Source organism: Babylonia areolata, chromosome 3 (genome assembly GCF_041734735.1).
Source record: "Babylonia areolata isolate BAREFJ2019XMU chromosome 3, ASM4173473v1, whole genome shotgun sequence".
Taxonomy (NCBI): Eukaryota; Metazoa; Mollusca; class Gastropoda; order Neogastropoda; family Buccinidae; genus Babylonia; species Babylonia areolata.
The window spans coordinates 34881199-34896411 of NC_134878.1; the positions used below are offsets into that span (position 1 = coordinate 34881199).

The 15213-nt window shown below is 42.1% G+C and overlaps 1 protein-coding gene across 3 annotated transcripts in view; it reads left to right on the forward strand.

The window, feature by feature from the left end:
* Positions 1-14787, forward strand: part of LOC143279964 (uncharacterized) — a 42560-nt gene extending 27773 nt beyond the window's left edge. For all 3 annotated transcript variants that reach the window (XM_076584352.1, XM_076584350.1, XM_076584351.1), the window contains exons 2-5: positions 979-1191; positions 1748-1909; positions 5354-5529; positions 8207-14787. In XM_076584352.1, coding sequence (XP_076440467.1) covers positions 1029-1191; positions 1748-1909; positions 5354-5529; positions 8207-9367 — 1662 coding nt within the window. In that variant the 5' untranslated portion in view covers positions 979-1028 and the 3' untranslated portion in view covers positions 9368-14787. The remainder of the gene's footprint in view (positions 1-978; positions 1192-1747; positions 1910-5353; positions 5530-8206) is intronic.
* The last annotated feature ends 426 nt before the right edge of the window (positions 14788-15213 follow it).

Below are 15213 nucleotides of genomic sequence, written 5' to 3' on the forward strand. Positions count from 1 at the left end.
AGTAAAGGGACCAGCATATAGAACCTTGAGTGAAGTCAGTAAAGGGACCAGCATATAGAACCTTGAGTGAAGTCAGTAAAGGGACCAACATATAGAACCTTGAGTGAAGTCAGTAAAGGGACCAGCATATAGAACCTTGAGTGAAGTCAGTAAAGGGACCAGCATATAGAACCTTGAGTGAAGTCAGTAAAGGGACCAGCATATAGAACCTTGAGTGAAGTCAGTAAAGGGACCAACATATAGAACCTTGAGTGAAGTCAGTAAAGGGACCAGCATATAGAACCTTGAGTGAAGTCAGTAAAGGGACCAGCATATAGAACCTTGAGTGAAGTCAGTAAAGGGACCAGCATATAGAACCTTGAGTGAAGTCAGTAAAAGAACCGGCATATAGAACTTGGAGTTGTCAGTAAAAGGGCCTGTATTTGGAACCCGAAGTGAAGTCAGTAAAAAAAGAAAAAGAAAAAAGGACCGGTATATAGAACCTGGAGTGAAGTCAGTGAAAGGACCGGTACATAGAACCTGGTGGAAGGACCGGTATGAACAACCCGAAGTGAAATCGGTGAAAGGACCGGTATATAGAACCTGGAGTGAAGTCAAAAACAGGACCGGTACGTATATAAAAAACAACAGCACACATCTGAAGTCAGTTAATGGACCGCCATAGAGCCTGGCACCAAAATTAATGTGTTATATAAAGGAACCCAGTGACAGCTATGGTAATCAGCCTAGTGACGCTTAATTAACTGCAGCCTTTTGTGCGGTGAATCCAGTTCTGACTTCACGAATTAACGCAGGCGTCAGCCTTCTTTTCTGAAATAATCTATTTTATTCTTTATATCTCCATAGTCCTGTGATTTTAGTTATGTCATTCCATCACAACCACGCATTTCTCTGGTGTCAACGCATCCCGTCATAATAATATTCCTGTGATGTCGACGCATTCTGTGATCAGTTTGCCTGCAATGTGTTAAATAATAGGATCAGGGGAGAGAAGGAGAGACAGACAACGCAGACGGCAGAGGGAAGAGATGTCGACGCACGTGCTGGAGCCGTTTCCCCACCAGGTGGCGGGCCAGTCGCTGGTGTTTCGCTATGACGCGGACACCATCTGCAAGTCTCTGATCGAGAGAGAGCTGAGGGTGTACCAGACCCTGCCGGACGTGCTCAGGCCCTTTGTGCCGCAGTACAGAGGTAGTGTGTGTGTGTGTGTGTGTGTGTGTGTGTGTGTGTGCGTGTGCGTGCGTGCGTACGTGTGTGTGTGTGTGTGAATGGGCACTTGTCTGTAATAGCATGAATTCGTGTGTATGTGTACGCCTAAGGATGGGACAGTGTTTAGGTCAGATCGGTATAAAAGCGAATTCAGCAGAAATACTTCATTCTCCCAAGCATGTCACCCCTCCCAGAGTTGATGCACAGGGCGACCATTTTCGTTTTAAGAACGAGGCCTACGCTATCTGAAAATACAAAGAAACAAAAACCGGAATGTAAGCGCTCGCCTCTGTGTGTGTGTGTGTGTGTGTGTGTGTGTGTGTGTGTGTGTGTGTGTGTCGCGCGCGCACATCACTTAAAATCAAGCTTGTCACAGGATGTGTGTGTGGATGTGAAAAGTGTGCTTGATTATGCACATGAATAGAAGTATTTTGAAAGCAACAGTGATATTGTGATAATGTAGTTTTCTTTCTCTCTCTCTCTCTGTCTGTGTGTGTGTGTGTGTGTGTGTGTGTGTGTGTGTGTGTGTGTGTTCCAGGAGTGGTGGACATACCTCTGAACGGCCCCCAGACCGACGTCAAGGAGGAAGAGGAAGAGGAGGAAGAGGGCAGGAGGAGGAAGGGGGGAGTGAAGCATCCTCTAACCACCCAACGTCTCTTGAACAAAGTGGCCAAGCGACAGGGACACGACAACGTTTATCGTATCCTTTGTCTTCTGTCTAGCTTTTTGTGTACTACTACTACTACTACTACTACTACTACTACTACTAGCAGTAATAATAATATTATGATTATTATGTTTTTTATCATAGTAATTATTGAAACAATGACAATGATGTGATGATGATAGTAGTGATCGTGAAAATAGTAATAATATTTATAATGTAATGATGAATGGTATTTGCATAGCTCATTTCTCAAAGTAAATTTAGATTCAGTGTGCTAGCAGTCGTCAATGCACATGCAGCCACACCGGAAAATGACAAACCACACTCAAGAGGCAAAGCCTTCATAATGAGGCTCACGTCTTGTTTCTGCAACGCCGGAGCTCACGGTCAGAAATGAGTGTGAGGTTTACTAGAGTTTTGTACTAATAAAATCACTGACTGTGATGCCCCAGCCAGTTCGAACTGACCTCTCGCAGCACTCTATATTCAGCACGAACATAAAAAGGGGACTCATTGTCGGAATCCGTGAAAACACACGCAGCGGATTATCTCTCAAAATGATTTCTGAAGTTTTGCGTTGAATGGAAACTGACACCGGGGAAAAAAGATTTCAAAACGCACATGCGTAGTGCGAGCTTGATGAAGAAGATATGCTGATTTGGTGGTCATACGTGGACATTTTGCAGTAAGTGGTGAGGCATACGCACAATTCTCTCTCTAGCAGCCTCCTTTCAGAAGTATGCCATCACGAATAGATTATCGATGTCTATCCACATGTCAATGAATATGGATAAAACGCAGTCGAAAGCCGATGGGGGTTGTTTTACTTAAAGTATTTATGTGTGTGCGTTTGATTTTGTAATGCGTACCCATGCATGTTAGTGAGGTTTTTTCTTCAATGTATTGCGTTTTCGTGGATCTGTAACTTGTTTGTGCCAGGTATAATCACTTCGGAATACAGCGGCTAAATACGTGGCATTAAAAGTGGGGAGTTAACATTAGATAGAGAGAGAGAGATAGACTGGGAATAGGAAATGTAAGAAAGCGAAGAGCGAGTGAGAGGTAGGGCTGGTTGTGAGACTGTAGTAACTAGGATGGGGAGATCTTTTTCACATATGATTTTAGATTACCTTGTGTTGACTTTGACTTGTCCCCTCGTATCCCATGATTTGACACTGGAGTCCCCTGAAGAAGGCCAGAAGCCGAAATACTGGGTAGACCTGCTGCTTTTGTCGGCTCCTGTTGTCTTTTTTGTATGCTATATACATCCGCGGCAGCAACAGGTGCGTCCGTTCCGACTGCATTAACAGTGTATGAAATATTTGATAAAACAGGAAAAACATGTACAGACAGGGAAAAAAATCAATCTCATATATGGGATTGGAGAGAGTGGTGATGGTGGTGGAGGAAGGCTGGTTGAGGGGAGCTGGGGTAGCGCACACAGACACCCCCACACACACACCCACACGCGCGCACATAATTACAAGACACACCCACACCCACCCAACCACCCTCCACCCGCGACCCCCCCCCCCCCCCCCCCCCCCCCCCCCCCCCCCGGGCCCCCTCCTCCCCACATACACACACACATTCAGTCTCTTTTTCATAAACTGAGATTAGCCATCTTGTCACCAGGACAGTGATGAATTGTCTGTTCAGCTCTGAACGGATAATTCTCTGATACGTCACTGCAGGGACCGTTCCAGACAAAATGAGTCGTGTGTCGCATTAATGCTTTGGGACCAGAAGAAAAACAGGGGTAGGGTGTAAGGTTATACAATTTTCCATATAGATCATCATTGTATTGTAAGTTCCCGAGTCCTACAGATATACTGTGTACCATGAAAAAATGATGATTCTGTCATTTCGTTCAAGAAATGCACGAAATAAATTTTATATATATATATATATATATATATATATATATATATATATATATATATATATATAACACCGAGAACCTAGCTTCGAGAAACGCGCTTTTGGACATCTGGAAAGTTTGATGATACATGGACTGTTTTGACCATTTTATAATATTAAGAAGAAGGAGAAGAAGAATTAAAGAGTGTGCTTTTCTTTCGGGTGCGTGAAATTATTGCTTTGTATGTCTGATCAGAAAAAAAGATACAATATTAAAGAAAACAGAGATTGAAAATACTTGAGGATGCGTAAATGCCTGAAAAAAAAGTCGACGTTAGATTCAATAGATTGGGGGATAGTCTAATCATACCGCACGCTATTCCGCCTCAGTGTCACAGGACACACCAATAAATGCGTCCCCCAGTGGGATGACTTTGTATTGGGGATGTTAAAGAACACAGAGAACAAAATTCTTTGTTTTCTCCAGTGACAGACATTCATATGTGGTGTATGCTATAGAAATTGGTGGGCCCGGACGAGAGAGTGAGGTCGACGTTGCGCAACTCCTCTTCACTTTAAACAAACGCATCGCACAAGTCATCCACTACCACCACCATGCTATAGAAACAATGTACGAGAATCACATTAAGGACAAAAATGCTTAAATGCTAACTCGATAAACTTCAGTTACAGGTTTGCAAACAGACAGACAGGCAGAGACAAAGCGAGCCTAGGTTACTTTTACATCAGTAGTCCTGATGCAGTTTGGACAATGAGCAACATTGTCAAAAAAAAAAAAAAAAAAAGTCGCGCGCTCGTACGTGTGTGTGTGTGTGTGTGTGTGTGTGTGTGTGTGTGTGTACGAATTTCCATGCATAGGCCTACGTGTATTTGAGTGCATGTGTGTGTGAATGTGCGCGAGTTCATGTGTGTTTCGTATGTTTCACGTTTCCTTTTCAAACATATACACACCACGATTACGAAGTAGAACACCCAGCAAAGTATCGATCGCTGGATACGATGACCTCACAAGACAGGAAATACAATATAGGCCTACTTTATCATCTCTAAAATAGAAAGTGTTGACACGTTAGCTGATAACAAAAACAGACGTTAAAAACAATAAGTGATGAAATGTTATACAGAGAGATAAAAAAAACAACAAATAAAACAAAGCAAAACAATTAGATAGATAGATAGATAGATAGATAGATACTTACTTACTTACTTACTTACTTACTTACTTACTTACTTACTTACTTACTTACTTACTTGCATGTAGGGCAGCAACGAAGAAACACAACTATTGACTACTTTGGACCAATTTCTGAATGGTACCCCAGGTGTACTTCAGGATTGAGTTCTCCGTCGACGGTTCTGCGTAAACAATAAACAAACAAATAAATGGATAAATAAATGAACTCATAAATGAATTGAAAGAATAAATAAAAGAATAAATAAATTGATTAACTAAACCAAACATTTATCCACACAACAACAGCAACGTACCACGAAGTTTGTGAAGTTTGTCAAAAAAAAAAAAAAAATAATAATAATAATAAAATTTAAAAATAAGAAATAAATAAAAGTGTGACCTTGACCGAGGCGAACTGGCAGACTTCCTATTGCTGGAGAACCTGGTGTCGGGACAGCACAGGCCCTGCGTCCTGGACCTCAAGCTGGGCACCCGGCAGCACGGGGACGATGCTCCCTCCCACAAGGTCCGTTACCAGGTGTCCAAGTGCCGCAACTCCACGTCCGCTCTTCTGGGGGTCCGCCTCTGTGGCATGAAGGTGTGGTGTGATGTTGGTGCTGGCTTGGGATGTTTGTTCTCTTTCTCGCGTCTTCTTCTTCTTCTTCTGCTTCACTCTCAGACATTTTTGTTTTGAAAAAACAGGGGATTCATTTGGCAAATGCTCGAAGTCTTCACTTTCAGCCAGAGAAAAAAAAATGTACAGAAAGAGAGAGAGAGAGGAGTGGGGCCCATGGGGGGGGGGGGGGATACGGATACGGATAATTTATTAATTTATAGGCCATTGCCCCTCATGAAGGGGTACATACACATGACCATGTAAGAAAAACAACATGAAAAAGCGGTCATATCAAGAATAAACTTCAGTATTCTAAGACATCAGAGTTGATCGAAGTCTGAATGCTTTAAACAAATAAATTGACCAATTGCGTATGTAATAGTCTGTTCATGCCGTGAAGCCATGAGTAATGCTAATCTATGCTGACTGGGAAATTTACAGAATTTGGATGATATTATATATTTTGTTCTTTAGTCATGCACGACAGGATAATTCAGGACGAAATGTATTTCATTTTCTCCCTTCTTGTTGCAAAGTTTGCACCTCAGATCAGTTGCATTATGTATACAATATCGGTAATAATGTACTGCAATTTCTGAAATACCAAGCCTGAATCTTGCCATTGAATACTTAAAGTGTCGATCTATGTTTAAAAGTAAATACGTTTTGACATCCGGTACGGTGCAAAATGTTCTGTAAACATTAAATTTCTCGCTATTCACCTTCACCTCTCCCGTAGTCTGGGTTCAGACCGTTGGAGCACCGCTGCTGACCTGACCACCACCCCTCTCCACTCTTCACGGTTTTCTGATTTCCTCAGGGCGTCACCGAGCGTCAAGCCTGTCCACCCCTGGATGTTGTCTTCCCATCTCTTCTTCTGCCGTCCTCTCCTTCTGCCTCCTGGTACGGTGCCTTGCAGGAACGTTTTGGCAAGACCAGATGATCGGGAGATGTGTCCATACCACCTAAGTTTGCGTTTCTTCACTATGGACAGAAGGTCTTCGTAGGGTCCAATACTTTGTTTGATTCTGTTCTTCACTTCCGTGTTAGTGATGTGGTCTCTGTAGGAGATGCCAAGTAGTCTACGAAAGCATCTCATCTCGACAGCTTGGATTCTTCTCTCGATGTCTGCAGTCAGGGTCCAAGTCTCGCAGGCGTTCTCGCTATTACTGACATGAAAATCTCATTCCTGCCATCTGCATGCAACTATCCTTTCTTTGAACACTCTAAGAAATTCGTCAATACTCTCTATACGTCAATAACCAAACGTAACCAAATCCAAACATATACAATTTACAGCAGATGTTCCAAACCCAGTTTTTGTCACGTGCATCCAGATCGAGCAAGGTTCGATATGATTTGTGTGGTAATCTAGACTCATGCATTCTCGTTAACTTAAGCCAATAACTAATACATCTTATACAGGAATTATATAAATAGGGTACCTGTTTGTTTCTCCATATACAAAATAGTTAGTTGTTCGCATTTCTACTCCTAAAAATCTCTTGAGCGCAAACAAATGTACTTTTTCACAAAGAAATGCTGCATTATCTAAACCCCATATCTCAGCACCATATTGTAACATGGGTTGAACTTGTGAATCAAATAACTTTAAAAGTGTAATCAGGGAATTATTTTTCAGCTTGTAAAATTTCTATAGAATACACAACAATGTGTTTTTGGCTTTACTGGCTAAGTCACCATATGCTGCCACAAAACTAAGTCTTGCAATAAAATAAATTCCTAAATATTTGTATGCATTCACTACAGGCATAGATACTCCATTATAAATCCATCTTTCTCTGGCACAGAGAGAGAGAGAGAGAGCCTGAAGAAGCTGTATCTCAACTAGATTCATGCACCTTTGCCTGAATTGAGGAAGGTGGCGAAATATTGCAAAAACACAAGTCTTTTGGACGTGAAAAGAATAGTCCATTTTCCCTCCATGCGTGTGTGCGCGCGCGCGCCTGTGTGTGTATGTGTGTGCGCGCGCATGTGTGCGTGTGCGTACGTGATTGCGTGTGCATGTGTGTGAGGTGGGTTGTGCGTGTGCGCACGCGTGTTTGTTTATGTCGTGAAAAAAGCGAAATATTTATGCAGTTCATTTTTTTATGTATGTGAGTTTAAGTCCGTACGTTCTTATCACAACGATTATGTGGTTGTTGGTGTATGTCTGAGCAGACATTAAAATCTCCCCTGAGAGAGATTGATAAAGTGCCATTTTATTGTATCACGTAAATAGACAGAGACAGATATATACCCATGTATACATAGGTACATATCTATACAATCGTATATAGTTGAGATATGAACTCATAATACACAATCGCGAATACATACTGGTACATGCACACATACAAACACGCGCATGCACGCACGCACATGTGAACGAAAACATGCCGCGAACGTGCACATGCAGGCATTCAGGAACTCACGAAAGTACACACGCACACACACACACACACACACACACACACACACACACGCACGCACGCACGCACGCACGCACACACACGATTGCGCACGCGCAGACGCAGAACCCCTTTCATGCGTGTAACATCACTGCTTGTCAGTCATGATTTTTTCCCGTTCGAAAGCTAACATTTGGGGAGAGGGGGCCCCACTCCTGAGAAGAACACACCATTTTCATGTCTGACAGGTGTTCCAGTCAGCCACAGGTCAGTACATCACCGTGGACAAAACAGAAGGTCGACGCATGCGCGAGAACGACTTCCGGGAAGCCATGCGTCACTTCCTGTTCAACGGACGTCACGTCCGGCGAGAGCTGATCCCGCTGCTGTTGCTGAAGCTGCAGAGGCTGAAGGCGGCCGTGTCGGACCTGTCCTCCTTTCGGTTTTACTCCAGCTCCTTGCTGGTGGTGTACGACGGGTGGGAGGGCGCTACAGGCAAGTGCAAGCATGGCGCTCCGTTGGAGACACGTCCAACGGTGTCAGCAAACGGTGCTCAGGAATTCGATTCAGTAAACAGTCCTTGTGGACTTCGGAACCAATATCGTGGCTTTGACAACCCCGACTGTGAAAGACTGAAGAAAACACAGGTAGCTGAAAACCTGGACCCGAATCTTCCACGCGCGGACCGCTGTGACTCGTGTGATCATGATAATGATGATCTGACCTCTGTAGGTAGTGGTGGTGATGGGGGGGTTCAGTTCCAGGACTCTACCAGCCCCGCGTGCCAAGAGGACCAGCAGCGACGCGAGTCACGTGCCACAGAGCATCCGGACGGCGGCGGCGGCAGTTCTGGAACCTGTGTGCCGCCGTGCCAGAAACAAAGCGAGAGCGTTGTGAACGGGCAGTCCGTGTCCTCCAGTCAGCAGTCTACTGTCACACTACCCCGAAGCTCCTCCATTCAGAATACCAACACTGTTCATCAACAGAAAGCCACGAGAGAGTGTGTTGTAAGTTCTAGTGGAAATAGCTCACGAAGTTGCGGAGAGTGTTGTGGTCAAAGGACTGTAGTGAATTCTTGCGCGGATACTTCTCTCTTATCCACAGAAAAGGAAAACTCCCCTCACAAAGGGATGTCGTTGATAGAGGAGACGGCGACAGAGTGTGGACAGAGCAGCACCACAGAAAGCCTGACAGGCCATTCAGGAGGAGGGGGCTGTGGGTGCTGGGGGGCGGGAGGGGGGCTGGTGGATGTACGGATGGTGGACTTTGCCCACACGACCCACGCGGGGCTGGGGGAGAACCGGGTGGTGCACCAAGGGCCGGACCGCGGGTGTCTGTTGGGGCTGAGCACCCTCATAGAGATCTTCACCCACATCTATAATGCCACCACGGCTCACCAACAACCCTGACGCCTCCTTCTTCTTCTTCTTGTCCTCCTCCTCCTCTTCTTCTTCTGTCCCGAGTTTCCAACCGCTGGGGCACCACTGATGACTTGCCAGACAGTTGCATGGTGACTAGAATCCTGAACCTAAAACACTGGCAGAAAATCTTGAATCATAGAACATTGACTGGAATCCCCATAGACATATCTGGTATCTATTCTACACGGACACGGGTATGCTTTACCTCTCACCTTAAAAGCCTGTTTTTGCTTAACGCGAAACTGACTGTGTTCGGGCAATCAATTACTCTGCATTATTACAGCCGACCATGGTAAATCAAAGTCCATCAACGTACAAGTCTGAAACATACCTGCAAACCCATGTGCTCTTTACGCAGTGCTCTTATGAACCCAGTGTACTCATTGTGGCCGCGTATCTTTCGTTTTATTTCAGTTAAATGTGTTCATTTTGTTTAGTTCTTTTTTTTTAATTTTCTTTTTCTTATTACAAACCTAGGGTAGGCTCTCAAAGGCCTGGTCAGCGCGTTTGTTTTAAGCGCAAGACTTAGTCAGGTATCTGTTCCGTAGTTGTTTTTCAAGCAGATGTGCTGTACCGTATAAGGTTCAGACCGCACGCTTTGACACCTTGAAACTGGAACTCAACAACAGCAACACAACAACAACAGCAAAACGATGTGCAATATGCATAAAGCCTCAGGGTTGACCATACAGCGACACCACATTGCTATTGATGTTGGTGCTGCAAATGTAGTGTTGTCCCCCTTTGACGACGATGACGAGTGCCCTGCTGGATACGGGCGGCGGAGCGGTGGCCTGGTGGTAATGCTCCTGACTTGGAAGCGAGTGTCCACGGGTTCGATTCCCAGATGCGGACCAGACTTTTTACGTCATGCCTCCACTGGTTAAACTGAGTGATGGTCTGGGCGCTTGCCACTGGGATGAGACGATAAAGCGAGGTCCTGTTTGCAGTGTGTACTTAGCGCACGAGAAAGAACCCACGGCAACAAAAAGGGTTGTCCCTAGTAAAATTCTGTAGACTGAAAAAAAAAGAAAAAAAAGTGGTACTGCACTTTGGCAACACGGCGTTGTCCCCGGGAAGAGCAGACCGAATTCACCACAGAGAAAGCTGTTGTGACAAAATGTAATACAATACATTACAATACAGTGCAGTGCACCGCACCGAAGCACAGCAAAGCACAGCACAACACAGCACAGCACAATACAATATAATACAATAATAGTAACAACAAAAACAACAGAACAATGTACAATGTCTAATGAGGCTGGCCCCACATTGCTTCTGATACTGGTGCTGCTGGAGTTGTCCCACTTTCCCGGTGATGACGATGACTGGTGCTCTGGTTGATACCACTGATTGAAACGCTTACACTTCTTGCAGAGTTAATGGTTAAAGGTTCCGCAGCCTTTTTACGGCTATTGGAGCAGTCAGTCCATATCCACGGTGTCTTGGGGTCGGTATAGAAAGGAAGAGCCCAGTCCTCTCCTTTTCTCAGAATAGATGCATACCGTCCCAAAACAAATCTCGAATGTGTTCAGTATTCGTATGCCCTGAAATCCATCCCCCCCCCCCCCAACCCCCCGATCCCCCCTGCTAAGTCCAGCGAGACAACGTCCCTATCACCAGCCGTTGCTTACTCAGCTGAAACACGTGCATACTTTGTATAATGCCTGCTTTAACTGACAGATTTCCCATTTTTCCGGATTTTTTTCTATGTTTTAACCCGGTGTTCGGTTGCCTGTGTGTGTGTCTGTGTGTCCGTTGTAAACTTTAACATTGACATTTTCTCTTTATCTACTTTGTCAGTTGACACCAAATTTGGCATAAAAATAGGAAAAATTCAGTTCTTTCCAGTCATCGTGTTTAAAACAACATTGCGCCTCTGGGATGGGCACAAAAAAATAAAGAATGAAGCCTAATTATATGCAAACTGCATTTACTGTTATATTTATATTTTTTGTATTCTCTAAACTTGGCACTTTGATCTGATATTCTGACCCAACAGCTAGAGCAGTCATTATTATCATTTTTTGTTCAAACAGGAACTTCTTTTGCTAAGCATGGAAGTTTATTTATTTTGCAAACGTTTTGGTGCAGTTAGTAAAAAAGGGAAATTACTCTGTAATGCTAGGGGGGAGTTAATTTGCTTTAAACTGATCTTTCTCATCTTAAACATTACGTTTTGAAACAACAGAGGCAAGGCCTTCAAGACTCACTTATGATGCACTTTTTAAAAAACATCCAAGCTTTTTATGTATTGAGTATAATTTCAAAATGTAATGTTTAAGATGAGAAAGATCAGTTTAAATCAAACTAAGTCCCCCAGCAGAGTAATTTCCCTTGTTTTACTGTCTGCACCAAAACGTTTGAAATAAACAAAACTTCCATGATTAGCAAAAGAAGTTCCTGTTTGAACAAAAAATGAAAATAATGACAGATCTTTTGTTGGGTCGAATATCAGATCAAAGTGCCAAGTTTAGAGAATATAAAAAATATAAATATAACAGTAAATGCATTATACTCAATACATAAAAAGCTTGGATTTTTTTTAAAAAGTGTATCACAAGTGAGTCTTGAAGGCTTTGCCTCTCTTGTTTGTTTATTTTATTGTGCTTGTGCGTCCTCGTTATTATCACTAGTATTAATATTGTTATTACTGTTTTAACTCAAAGTCGAATTCAGCAATCCGAAGTTTGAGTGTGTGTGCGTGCGTGCGTGTGTGTGTGTGTGTCTGTGTCTGTGTGTGTCTGAAACTGTGAGTGTGTATGTGCGTCTGGTCCAGTTGTAAACACTATCTCCGTAGGGTATAAATTTGATGATTTCAGCATTCTGCAAAATTCAGAAACTGACTGGTAGGTAATTGTATCAAAAGTATTCTTTATTTTTGTGTACCATTTTAGCTGCTCTACCGGCTTCTTCCACCTAAATTCTTTTAGTGTCTTTGGCTGATAGAATGTGTTGTAAATAAGTTTCAGTAACAAGATCTGGTAGAGTTTTTGTATTACATGAATTGGAAGCTTGTGACACTGATTTGGGGTCAGCCGGAAATACTACTCTAAATATAGTGACTGGAAGATAATCCAAAGCAGGTATTAAAACACCTAGTACAGTTGTTAGCAAGAACAGCTTACTTCAAAGAAAAAGTTACTTGTGAAATTCTAGTGAAGAAATGAAGAAAGCTGCACTCATTTTTTTCCAAGCACGGAACCGTCTGTAAAAAACTGAAGATGGATACTTTTTATGAACACATATTTTTGCGTCCGATACTGTTAATATTGATTTTTTTCTCATCACTGTAGTGTCAAAAGCAGGTTTCTGTGACACATTTTTCATACAGATTTCAACACTTTCAATCAAGTCACCAGTGTATGTTGCTTTTGTCGTTTGCCTTTTTTTGAAAGTCATAATTTGACCTATTTTTCAATTATTTGCCAGCATAGTGATTTTTTTTTTTTTTTTTTTTTTTTTTTTTTTTTTTTTTGCTATTTCTTACTACAAAATTAATTTTGATGTTGCAAGTTCTCGATATTCGTCGAGTGGTAGAATCCCAGCGTGACTATGTCCACTAAGTGGAAGTTTTACAGTCTGGACTTTGTAACTTTTTGAAATGAATATATTGGTGCACAAACGTAAACTTCTATAGTCTTGATCCGAAATGTACTCAGACTGGTGAATTAAAGCACTTACATCCATTCCACAGGGCAGACTACCAATAGTTGTAAAAAGATACAAACGTTTTTCTTGTTTTTGCAAACATAATCAAAATGAAGACTCCACGTCAGTTTTGATGAAGGAAAAACTTCTTTCTTTTTTTTTTTTTTTTAATAAATGGACACAGTGTCGGTTTTCTAATGGTCATTCAAGTACTAGTTCAAAAGTTGATAATTTAATTTAGTTGCTCCCGGGGTTAAACTGCATCATACTTGTTTTTATAGTGGACAAGGACAACCAATTTTTAAACATATGTAACTCAAGGCTGTCGAAATCAGACTGGTATTATCTCCGATTGCAGTCTTGACGTTCTTTGGAGTGTTGACTTGTTAAAGTTGCATTCATCCAAATGCAAATCTACATATTCGACCAGAATAACATTATTCAGTTGACACTGCATCATGAAGATCCTGTAGAATGATATTTAAAATGATGGGTGCTATGACTGAACCTTGTGGAAATCCAGAAGTCAAGATTCCTGGATGTTAAGTGTGATGTTCCCATTCTAACCTGCTGCTCTATGTGATAAGAAAGCACTTTATATTATTGTCCGTGTTTCCAGTTAAGCAGACGGTAATCAGCTTGTTTATGCCAAACTTGATCGTATGCCTTTTCAACATCGAAGACCATTGTTAGAAAACTTTTTTGTCTGTGAGCAGATTGTTGCCTTACTTGAGAAATTACTTTAACTGTGTAAAAAAAAAACAACAACAACAACAACACACACACACAAAAAAAACCCAACCAAACAAACAACAACAACAACAAAACAAACAAACAAAAAAAAAGCAAAAAAACTATTTTTCCTTTATTTCCCTCCTCCCCCCATTCCTCCCTCGGTCTGTCTCTGCCTGTCTTGTCTGTCCGTCTGTCTCTCTGACAAAATAGATGGAGCGGAAACAGATTGCTTGGGATTTTGATGACTGATTTAAAACCCTATTCTGATCATGTGCTGTGTCAGTGATATTTGTGTGCGTGCGTGTGACTGTGAGTATGTGAACATTGAGTTTTGTTTTTGATACACTTTTCTCCTCCTTATCACCCTGTCGGGCTGTCTGTTTCTCAGTTAATTTGATAATTATGTTTGCTTGATGGGCAGTGTGAATACGAATAATTATGACAATTTGTTGTCTGTAAAACTATGTTTTCAGACTCGCCAGACAATCTACACAGAGAACATTATACGTCACAGTACATTTTTTAGATTGTTTTTCTCAAATTGTTCGCCTAGTTTGAACACGAGAGGCAAAACCTTCATGACTCACGTGAAAATCCTGTTGAAGATCAAAGAAACCGAAAGTGCAAGGGGAATAGTTGTGTGTGTGTGTGTGTGTGTGTGTGTGTGTGTGCGGTAACAATACTTACATATATTATTATATTTTTGTTCACCCTGAAACGACTGTTTTTCGAATCGAAAGTTGTGTGTCAACATTTCGAACTTTCTCGTCTTCATAAAGTCTTTCTGTCTTCGATAAATTGTACAAAATTGACAAACACGATTGTTGGGCAGCGACTTTCATGTTTCTGTGGGTCAAATAAACGAGTGATGTTTGTGAAATGAAACTTCTGTACCGTTCTGCCTAAAAAAAAACAAAAAAAACTGAAGAGAGAACTCAAAGCCGAGAGAACTCCAAGAATTTTAATATGAGATAACCGACCTGTATATTGTGGGTGCAAGTGCCATACACACAGCTTGCTTGCTATGAATAAATCACAACAACAGAATACTGATACAGTATTCACCCCTCTGGAACTCAGAGAGAGAGAGAGAGAGAGAGAGAGAGAGAGATTTGCTTTTCTTTTGGAAAAGGCAATTTTATTCGATGACGAAAATGCAAAGTAAAATATCACACGCATAGATATGCTTCCTACATCTAAATATGTATGTTGCGCACTTTTCATGCAAACGCGATTGTAAACGATTACGCATTCAAGCATAGATTAGTCAATGTTGTTGTGGTTGTGTTAACTCCGTCTCATCACAGATTTCTCTGCGAAAAACCAAGGCTGTTCTCCCTGGGGACAGCAACATCGCCACAGTTCGGCGCCAAACATTTTGTTTCCTGATTCTTTTTTTCTTTTTCTTTTTTTAACAACATTTTTTAAAGAACACTTGCTGTGGG